The 11,072-nt window shown below is 40.9% G+C and overlaps 1 protein-coding gene across 1 annotated transcript in view; it reads right to left on the bottom strand.

The window, feature by feature from the left end:
* Positions 1-8,623: 8,623 nt before the first annotated feature.
* LOC148039148 (las1-like family protein) overlaps positions 8,624-11,072 on the bottom strand; it is a 38,897-nt gene continuing 36,448 nt past the window's right edge. The window contains exons 6-7 of the mRNA XM_087675037.1: positions 10,325-10,466; positions 8,624-10,244 (exon numbers count right to left, since the gene is read on the bottom strand). Coding sequence (XP_087531163.1) covers positions 9,136-10,244; positions 10,325-10,466 — 1,251 coding nt within the window. The 3' untranslated portion in view covers positions 8,624-9,135. The remainder of the gene's footprint in view (positions 10,245-10,324; positions 10,467-11,072) is intronic.

Genomic DNA, 11,072 nt, shown 5'->3' with positions numbered 1-11,072 from the left:
CTAACCAATAAAGTTATCCTACAATGTATGATTTAATATCTAAGATGAGCCATCTCAATCTAGCTTTTTCGATGGGGCAATCAAGGATCCTGTTATCCAAAATTTGCACTATATCATATGCCCAGTATGGCATGAGATTGACTTCATAAAGCTCTTTTTCATTGGATACTCTGAAAAGGTGAGCATCAAGCAAATCATCCCATGATGCCTTCTCCAGCAGGCTCTCCTATGGTTATGCGGGGCATGTGATATGCCATGTAATGTTGTTTCCCCTTTCACACAACCACTGAAAAGTCAAACTCTAACAAAAGTAGCAACCATGTAGCAATGCATCCAAATGCACAAGGCTTATCAACCAAATAAGGCAATGCCTGATAATTAACTAAGAAGCTGAATGGTGTAGCCAAAAGGTAATGTCTAAACCTTTTAATAGCGAACACCATTGCCAACCATTCCCTCTCTGTTGTTGAGTAATTCATCTCCACATCAATGAGCTGCTTGCTTGTGATACTCACTGAGAAATCCATGTTATGTTCACCAGGTTGGCACAACATTGTTCCCATTGCAACTTTTGATGCATCAATATGCACATGAAAGGTAATAGTCCAATCTGAGGCTCGTAGGATAGGTACTAATGTCAGAGCCTCTTTAAACCATTCATAGGCTTGTCTGCACTCCTCTCTCCATTCAAACACAATTCGTAGTTTATATAATGGTCTAGCATTCATAGCGTAGTTCAACACAAACTACCAGTAGTATCCAATATGACCCATGAAGTGTTAAACTCCCTTGTAGTTGGTCGAAGGTGGAAGACCAACAATCACCTTCACTTTTCAAAAGTCCATGGCAGTTACATTCCTCGACACAATGTGCCCTAAGATACAATTGTTTTTAACCCAAAATTGGCACTTCAAAGAGTTCAGTGAGAGATTGCACTGCTTAGATCATTCAAATACTCTTTTTAGGTGTTCTGACCAATTGGTGTGAACAGACTAGTCATCAACAAATAATTCTAATCACTTCCTGAGCATATCTTTGAAGATTACACAAAAGGCATTGGAAGGTGGCTAGGGTATTAGTCAGCCCAAAGGCATGACTATGTAAGCAAACACCCCCCATTAAGTGGCAAATGTTGTTTTGTGTATATCGTCAATGTAGACTTGCACTTGATTATAGCCTTAAAACCCATCTAGAAAGTTGTATGCCTCCTTTCCTACCACTCTCTCTAGCACGAGCTCAGTGTACGACAATGGATAGTTATCTCTCTTGTTCATTGCATTGAATTTTTTGTAGTTTATGCACACTCTAATCCTAGCATTATTTTTTAGTACAATCACAATAGATGATACCCAGTCCATGTGCTCAATTTCATAGATGAATCCTACACTCAAGAGTTTATTAATTTCTTCTTTCACCACATGATCATGCTTAGGATTCATGGCATATGGTCTTTGCTTTACAGGTGTTGAATCAGACACCATAGGGATGTTGTGGGTTACTATGCTTGGATCAATACCCTTCAGCTCCTCAATGGACCATGCGAACACATCAAAGAACTCTTTCAGGAGACTAACGAGGTTAACCTCCTCATTCGGTCAAGTCATCTACTATGAACACTGGCCAAGGTTTTTCACATTCATCATCCAAGTTGCCCTCCTTAACCTTGGTAGGTCCTTCGATGGGCTCGCTAGGTTGACCTTGTCTCTTTGCTCCTAGCAAAACCCACTATTCTATCACCCTTCTTAAACTTCATGAATCGTTTGGGTAGATCTTAAAATTTCTTCTACCTTTCAATATCAGACTCTTTAGATTGTTTCTTTGCCTCCTCCTTTATGCACCTTAGATGGATTAGGAGGTCTCCTTTAGTGCATCAGGGCCCAATGGATTTTGGAATTTTAGGATCACCATTAGAGCTTATTTCAGAATCGGAGTTGAATTTGAAACCTTCACTAGAAGAAGGATCCTAAAACCAGGTGGTCAAAGCTCAAATGTTGATCCTATCATATAAAGTTGTGACAGCAAGCTGGGTTAGCCATGATACTCGTAATCCACTACATTTAGATGTTCCAGCTAGGTCTGAACACAATCCACCCTCATTACCCCTTTCTCTATCATGAAGGCATTGGTACCTTTGGGCTTAGAGTCCATAATTATCTACTCAATGGTCCACTCATCAGTGTCATAGTCTATGGTTTCTGCTTCTTCCTCACTTTCCTCATTTCTAGAGTCACAATCCACATACTCGTCATTGGAATCCTCCCACTCCGACAGCTCATCTTCCTCTTGTTTATCGTCATGTACATTTCTATTTTCTCTCAATAGAGACCAATTGTATAGTAGGTTCAAATCATGCACTCAGGTCCAATCAATCTTGTTTCTTCTAGGAGATCCCTGAGAGACTTTAGGCTAGCTGCATGGTTGCATGCTAGTTCTCTCATTAGATACTCGAGGATTTTGCGGAGCTCTAGTTTGGTCGATGGAATATGATATGTCATGGATGATGGTTTCATATTCAAGCTTCATGCCAACATGCACAGAGGTACCATAGGCAAGGTGTCGTCCTTTGGTATATGAGCTTTAGCTTGGGCAGTGAAGGTGATTGCCTTTTCCACAACCCTTTTGTAGTCATCCTCATTATCAGAGAACAGCAAGTAGATGGTTGCAAGCACGTGCATCCAATCCTACTCATCCCTCTAGATAGGGTACATACTTGGTTAATGGACCGTAATTGGGGATGCTCTACAATCGCCCTTTGAGCATGGCTAAGATGGCATCAAGGTCAACGGGTAAGGTCTTCCAAGTCTCCATCTTCACTGGCAATCCTTCCTTTCTATTTCCAAAGAATATTAGTCAATTACCCTAGTCCTCTATTACATGGGCATTTCTCATCCAAGGTCTTCCTAGCAAGATATCATAATACACACATCATCACGATGAAATTCACGCGAAACTACACTTCGGCTATCTTGATTGGCCAATCCTTAAGCAGTTTGAATAAGAAAACTTTCATACCCTTAGCCAAGATCACAGTGAATCTAATAGTTTCCACTGATGGACTTCCGGAAGATTATAGTACAATGTGGCTAAGGACACTCACTACTACTCCTGTGTCTACCGTGCCTTTTCGTGTTGTATCCCCCAATGCCATCATGGGTAGGACGGGATGCATCTCGATCCCTTCCCAAAAGGCATGTATTTGTAATGATCCTACTACATGAGATGGTGTCACACTAGGTATGTGGGTGTCGCTATCGACTCCATTTGGTGGCATAGTTTTCTCTTGTCTCTCAATCCACGCCTTAAATGTGTTCCATAACCCCCGATTTTTCCTCATTAGTTTCCCCAAGGGCAATGCCACGTGTTGACACAAGGGATGATAGTAGTCATGCATCAATCTCGTTGGTTGTTTGTCCTTTAGGAGGTTGAGTTCCCATCCCTAGGTTGGGCTATTGTAGTATATGCTAGATATCTCGTGGTCCTCATGATCTAGTAAGGATTCTCCCATGTGTGCCTAAGCCTCTTCTACCCATCCTCTCACTTTCTCTATAATTTCCATCTGATGCCTAAGGTCGGGATACTCTCCTACTTTAGCACTCCCCTTCTTCTCAATCTTTGATGTAGATGTCTCACGTTTTGCATCAACCACTTGCCTTCCTAATGCCAACATCGTTACATTATCACTTTTTTAATTGATTTTTTCTTATTCTTCTTACCGATGGAAGATAAATCTATCTTACTAGGTCCATGCAGCACTGTCACTTCGGCTTGCTTTCCTTGTGATGGGTCATCACATTAAGTGGTATGGACATTACATCATCTTTGAGAGTCTCTATCCCAAACAGTCCCAAAAGGAACTAATGGAATGTTAGAGCCACTTGTTGATGCCTTTCTTCTTGGGCAATCAGCGTATAAATGGGTTATGTTACACACAGGGCATCGCAACTCAACCTTGTCTTTATTCATTTGTTCCTTTTCTGAGCATAGGGAGGTGTCCAGGGTGATTGCAATTCCAACATGTCACTGGTCCCTGTGATTGCATTCCTTCAAATCCATATCCTCTTCCTCTACCCAATGTCATCACTGGGATGGGTCTATAGTCCATAAGGACTAGGTTTCCCTCTTCATCATATGAGATGTAGGGGTTGGCATACGGCTCCTTGTCGAGGGGTTCCTCTAGATAATGCATAAGAGTGTCACTCTAAGGCAAGGTGATGATTGGTGTGGGGGTCTAGGTATTCATGTTGGATTGATGTCTGCCTTTGGTGCATCTGCCTTTGCTCGTTGGGAGCTAGTAGAGCTAATGGAGCTCCTCGACCAAACTGGAAGGGGCGATTCATTGGATATTGTGGCTAATAGGGTTGTTGGTATAGCAAGCATCAAGGCAATCTGCAAGGCATAGCTTCATGCCCATACCTACCGCAATTGGCACAAGTCCTAGGTCTCGGCTCTGGACATTTTGCTAACATATGATTACAGCCCCAATGTACACATTGGATATTTATCCTTGTAGGTCTTCGCAAAGCATCTTGAAGCTTCATCACTTCAAGCTTGAGATTAGACATCTCCTGGGAGAAATCCAACTCTTGCCTTTCTCTTGAGCTTTAGAGGTCGTTTGTTCGCTACTACGAATGGTGGATCTTTCACTATGGATAGTAATGATTCCTATCAATTATGAGGCTTGGCTTCTTCTTTTCTTTAGCAGATCGTCCACCCTTATGGCCTCATTGAACACATTAGCCAAGACATCTCGTTGCAGACTTGAATTGCTTGGCAAGGCCTTATACAGTTCTTCATTCTTTATCCCATTGATAAACATTGTTGACATTGCCTTGGTCATAGGTCCCTCAAGTTCAGGGATTCTTATATAGAGACTCCTCACATGGGTGACATAGTCTTGAATCTCCTCCTCGTCTTTCTGGCTCACATTCATGAGCTTGACAATCAAGTTATCAAAGTATCTTGCCTCTGAGAAACACTTTGATGTTGACCATGTCAAAGTTGTTTTTCTCAGTGTCATCAAGGCTTATGAACCAAGTCTGGCCTTTTTTCCCAAGACACAACATGAAAGCTTGCATTTCTACATCCATGAGGTTGTTTGCATCGCAAACTTGTTCAAACTGATCAACAAAGCTATAAGGGTTATCTCATGCCCTGTACTTGTTCACTTGTTTTGTGATTATCAGTATTTTTGTCTAGCTCCTATTCTCGGGTGCTACCCCCAAGTCTGTCAGAAGTGTCATAGCTAGTGCAGCAGTACCCTTTTCTATTGACGTGTGGTCTAGCAATCTCTTGAGCAAGAGCTCGAATGGACTAAGGTCTGCATCAGGTGTTCCTGCTTCTCTTGCCTCTTCTCTTGCACTAGTTCCTTCTGCCATATCCAAGATGTGCTATATTTATCCTAGTTCGGTCTCCTTCCTTCGCTTATCGACCTATTGGTTGCATGTGAATCTTGCAACTTGCCTAATGAGGTCCCTTCCGAGTTTCCTTTCCGCCTTTATATCTACTATGATCTCTTCTACCTCTCTTCCTCTGTTCGACGTGAGTATGCTTGTCATAAGAGTGACACTAACTATTGAATATCAATTGGAAACTTCATTCCATCGAACTCCAAGGAGTCATTGTTTGAGCTTGTTCCTGCCATGTTTTTCGAGTGTTCTTGTGTGACGAGCATTTCAATGAGGCTAATGAGCCCATATAAGGTGCTAGGGGTTCCTATGAGGATTCTTTGCAAGCTCAGAATACTCTCTGCTTCCGATCAGTGTAGCATTAGCACCTGCAAGTGCTTTCACCTTGTTTCCTTGCAACCCTCAATGGCTAGGATGGCACTCTGAGTCTCTATTTTTTTTGTATGATAGTTCTCTTCAAGGTTTGGATGTGTACATTGACCTTCTCTCTTTCAACACTCCCATCACTCAAGTTCATTGTTTCAATTTTACTTTGTTACCCACGTTGGTTGTAGGGTCCATGTCAAGAACGTGCACCCCCTCAATGGCTTTAGAGCCTTTTAATCCCTAGGAAGTCCTCGATGCCTCTTATGGTGTTTTTCCCTGTGAATGTACACTTTCCTATTTCCATCTCGCTTCTCAAGTTGCAAATTCTTTAGTCTCTCTCCTTATTCAATATTTTATTCTTGCGTGTGATTGTACTTCCTTGCTTTCCTCAAGGTCAAGATTCTAGATTGTCCTCGTTGCTTACTTCGATGTGTGTGTGGTATCACCAATTCAATGTTGTTCAAAGTTTTGTTTAGCTCGCATCTTCCTTACTACTCACTCATGTTGGTCTCACACTCAGACCTCCCTCTATGGAGTCTTTAGCAAGATTCCTATGGTTGCAACCAATGTGAATCTTTCAACCAAAGTTACCCAGAGATGGTTATGGCAATGATACCGATATCCTTCTGGTAACATTGGTATTGGACTCCAGTGCAATGTGCTCAATCTCTCCCTTCTAAGCAACAGAAGTATCCTCAAGCCATTGTTGCCGCCGGCCCCTACTAAGCAGTGATTGGTGTGGTGTCGGTGTCCTTGCTCTTCTTAGGACTTCTTAGAAGTCGCACTTGTGAGACGATACTAGGGGTATTCAAGGTAAGCAACCAAGGTCTAAATTACAACTTGGGTCACTTCCCACACCCAAGAGACTCACAACGATATGTTTTAATGTTTACTCCCTAGCACAATTAACTTGTTTTTCACGAAAAAGAAAATCTCACTAACTAAGCAAAGATTGAGATATCTTGGAAATGTAAGTGTGATTACCTTAACCCCAAGTCACGACTCTTGATTCGCCCCACAAGTTTTGCAATTGTGGTTGCTTCTCCTAGGCACTCACAATTTTCTTCTCAGCACTATGGTTTGACTCAAGCCCTCAGTCTCATAAGGTGTTTGTTCCCAAATTTCGCTTTTGCATTTCAATGCCTTCATGGTAAACGATAAGGCTCCCTTAGTGTGCTTATATAAAGCACAAGCCTTTACTTTTGGCTCTAAAAGCACGTGAACTTGCTTTTGGTCACAACCTTCTAGAAACTTCCTTGCAAAGAAGTGCTTTTGTGTGACGCTGCTCGAACCAATGGGTTAACGTCTACGCTCACTCTCGGACCGTTGAGTCAACGCTACACTCGAATCATTGGACAATTATTCGAGGCATTGGGCAATACGTATTCCTGCTCTTCAAGGCAATTAGCCAGCATCGACTCCAACCAATGAGATAATCTCAAGCTCGGATTGTTGAGTCGATGTGTTCACCCCACGCTCAGAGCAATATATGGTGACTATGAGATATCAACGCTCGAACCAATGAATTGATCTTGCAGACTTGAAACAATAGTGGTATGACACTCGGATCACAAGTTGATGCGAGTTCAATGCACTCACATCAATCCGTCAACGTGCTGACACTCAACTCAATGTTAATGATTGTGCCCTTCGGGCTCTTGAAGCGTTAATGATTGTGTTCTTAGTGCTCTTGAGACGATATTTTTTATTGCACTTAGACAATAAATCTGTCTTTACCTGCACTCGAACCTATGAGCTATCCTTCAAGTCAATTTTAATGATGGTGCTCTTAGCTCATCATGTCAAGGTGGCCATGACATTCATGCACTTGAAGAGTTACTTTTTTATTGCCCTCGATCCAATGACTAGGCTTCTCGTTGGGTCATCATGATGTTGAAACTCTAGACAATGTGTGACTTGTCACTAGGGTTAATCCCAAGGTTAGAGCTAATGTTCGAGGTGCCTCTACTGGGGACGATAGTTCATCTTCTCAATAAAATAAGTGTAACTTTTGATTAGTAACTCAGATTAGAGTAGTATTGGATAAAAATTATCGAGGGTAATGCCCTCTAAGAGATGATGTAAAAAAACTTATGATAGAGACTATTCAAAATTTTCTATAGTTCACTTTCCATGATTGTATATAGAGGCTAATTGCACATTATTCCATTGGACCACTATGCACAAAAAATGCAATATCTACTATCTTTAAAAAGCCTATTTTCAAAATTTTCTTTACAAATCTGTAAATAAAGTGGCCCCTTAATTAGCCTAAGCTATGGGAACATCCCTTTAAGGAGTATCATCCATGAGACATGCCTAATCCACTAACTCATTGATGCTTCCCAACACTGAACTTAAAAGAGTAACATACAACTCAATTCAATGGAAAAATAGTAGAATGTTTCTATCGAGCTCGTCTTGCTCTAAAAAAATGTCATGGGTTCAAGAAATTTTGACTTATTTTATTACGACAATGAAGAACCCATTTGATTTATACAAGGACAAGTTAAAATGTGAGTAAGGTGGTAGGCAAACCCTAGCTTGAGCAATGAAGGACACTAGCAAGTGTGATGGACATATGCCAATGGATGTTTACTTAAATATATCAGTCAAAGACATTAAGTACACTCTTTAGGAATGACCTTTGGTATCATGGGGATTTCAAAATTAAATAAATTAATGTCTTGAATGAAGATTTGTGAAAGTCAAAACACTTTCAAGTCCATGTCTTAGAAATTCAAAACTGAGGTCAAACAATGGTCAATACTTAGGTAGGGCCAAGTATTTTCCCATTTTCCCAAACCTTGGTGTCCCTTGCAGTATTACTTTAAATTTTATTTCAAAACATGATTGTACAATGGTGAGAGAGGCCGAAGCTCCAAGAGGTTAGAGAATCAAACTAAGAGCTTAGAACATATTGGGGTTCCTTAAATTGAGAACTTAGAATACATCCAAGTTCCTTCAATTAAAATTCCCGGAGTTCCCAACAAATCAAAACACAATCAAATTTTGGAACACTTCTTTCTTGTTTGGAACAACCATAAATATTAATCCTCAATTTGCTCCTTGTTTTTGAATGCTAAAGGAGCCAACTTGAGTCTTCAATGATTGTACACAAGTTATACTTGTTTTAGATTACCAATCTCTCAACCCTTGTGGGAGAGTTTCTCAATGGGAATGGGGGTTTTTCCCAAAAACTGGAAACCCCCCGACTCGATCTTTGAGGTTTCTGGTTTTCTGGAAAGAATAGCAAACTGGTCTTTTAATACTGAAAAAGCTCTGTCAGAATAGCAAACTGGACACCACTCTCCACTCTTAATATGCATGCTTAAGAATTGAACAGCTTCTAGAACAGAATGCCTTATTTGAAAATATGAATCGAAGATTGAATACAGGCAAGTTGTTCAAAACTACAACGTTGATACAGCCCATCTATCAAAAGAAACCCCGGTGCAAGTGGAGTGCTCTCCTTTTCCACACATTGAATTGAGGAGTCATGCGCATTATCAATTTTAAGAGGCACTGTGTCTGACAAAACTTCTTCAACGTAACTGCAAGCATCTGCCTTGATTCTTTTCGAGGCAGCTGCAATGGACTCATCTTCACTTGCATTCCTTTTAAGCCTTGCAGGTCCAGACTGCACTCCTTTGTCCTCTATATTTTCAACCTCCAGGATTTCTGCTGCAACATTCTGCTGGGAAGGCTGATTTTGAGCTCCACACAAAGCTTCCTCTCTAGAGGTTGCCTTGTAATCCATGCTGGCATTTCTAAGGTAGGGTAGCACTCCTGCAGTATGTAAGGCAGACGGGAGCATCCCAATTGCACATGGCCTCCAAGTCTGAGCTATACTCCATGGTCCTTTCTTGACAGAAGTATTTTCGGTTTGAAGTCCATATTCCCCAGAGGACATTGTTTGCTTTCCAGAAGTAGGTTTACCACTTACCAATGACACAATCTTCGAAGTCATTGCATGATTGGCACTACAGAGTGATTCCAATAATTTTTTGGCTTTGGCCAATGCTAAACTGCTCTTCTCAAACTCTGATTCATTGTTCTGATCGTCACTGTCAACCATGGGTTGTTCCCATCTTGGTTCCATTTCATTGGAAGGTTCAGAACTTACCCCGCTCACTTCATTTGTAACATCAGGTAAGGGTGGTGGGTTGCTCAACTTAATCAACATATCAACACGATTTTTTATTCTTCTCTCACTTGTGTGACCCATTAATAGGTTGACCAGCTCCATGCCTGTGGCCTTCTCAGATGTCAAATTGATAGACCAGAAAATCACCTCTTTCAATAACTGAGGTATCCTTGAACATAACTTGCTTATTACATGATGCCAGATATCATTCCCTGCAACACACTTTAACAGTAGTCCTTCCTCTACAAGTATAGATACCATGTCTGAAACAGCAGATGATGTCAACTTCACAAGTTCCTTTTCACATTCCTTCATACTTGCTGAACCTGACCAACAAATAGATTGAAACAGAAGTCATTTTCAAGTTGTCCAGTAAAACTGAAAACATTCTTACACAGCTCCTCACCTGCAAGAAGAGTCTTTTGATTCTGATAGAAATTTTCAGCTAACGCTGCATATGCATATAGTTTAGTTTTAAGATTTATTCGATACTCATCCAGAACCTGTTTTTGAGCTTCCCAATACCGCGACTTGAGCCACTCAAGAGCCTGCGAAGAAATGGATCTATATCAATAATCTTGTCTCTTTCCTCTTTTAAAGCACACAAGATTCCTGACTAAACTGCAGACTAGTTTCTGCTCCTTTAAAAAAGGGTTGTTAGTGCGAGACTTTCAGCAATCAAAGAGGGTCAGATTATTCGCAAGAATACAACCATGAGTGACTGGTTCCTCTCAGCATAAAGATAATAGGTTCTTTATATCCTTGGCCTTCACACTTCTTGCTTGTGTATTGCCTGTTGATGGTTCTAGGAGTATGGGTTCTTCTTGTGTTCGTTTGTTCTCTGCAGTGTTTCTCTTTCCTCTCTGTGTCTGTGCAGTCTATTACAGCCGTTTCTCACGCTTACATTGCTGCCCCCTATTCTGACATGGTATCAAATGTCCGTGCTGATTAGTGTCCATGGTGCTGTTTTCTGCTGCAGGTCTGCATTTAACCCATTATATTCCATAATGTAGAGATGAATTAAATTTCAAGAGGAACACCTTATGGACATGAAATGTAATGGTTCTTTTAAAGTACCCTACTATACATAAGCAACCTATATTGTTTCTACTTGAACATTTTGTATGCTAAGATTTTGTGATATACATGGGTTT

The sequence above is a fragment of the Lygodium microphyllum genome, chromosome 3, assembly GCF_053477565.2.
Source record: "Lygodium microphyllum isolate KBCC chromosome 3, Lygodium_microphyllum_v1.1.10, whole genome shotgun sequence".
Lineage (NCBI taxonomy): Eukaryota > Viridiplantae > Streptophyta > Polypodiopsida > Schizaeales > Lygodiaceae > Lygodium > Lygodium microphyllum.
Note: the sequence above shows the minus strand (reverse complement) of the source record. Positions and strands in the feature narration are given on the sequence as shown.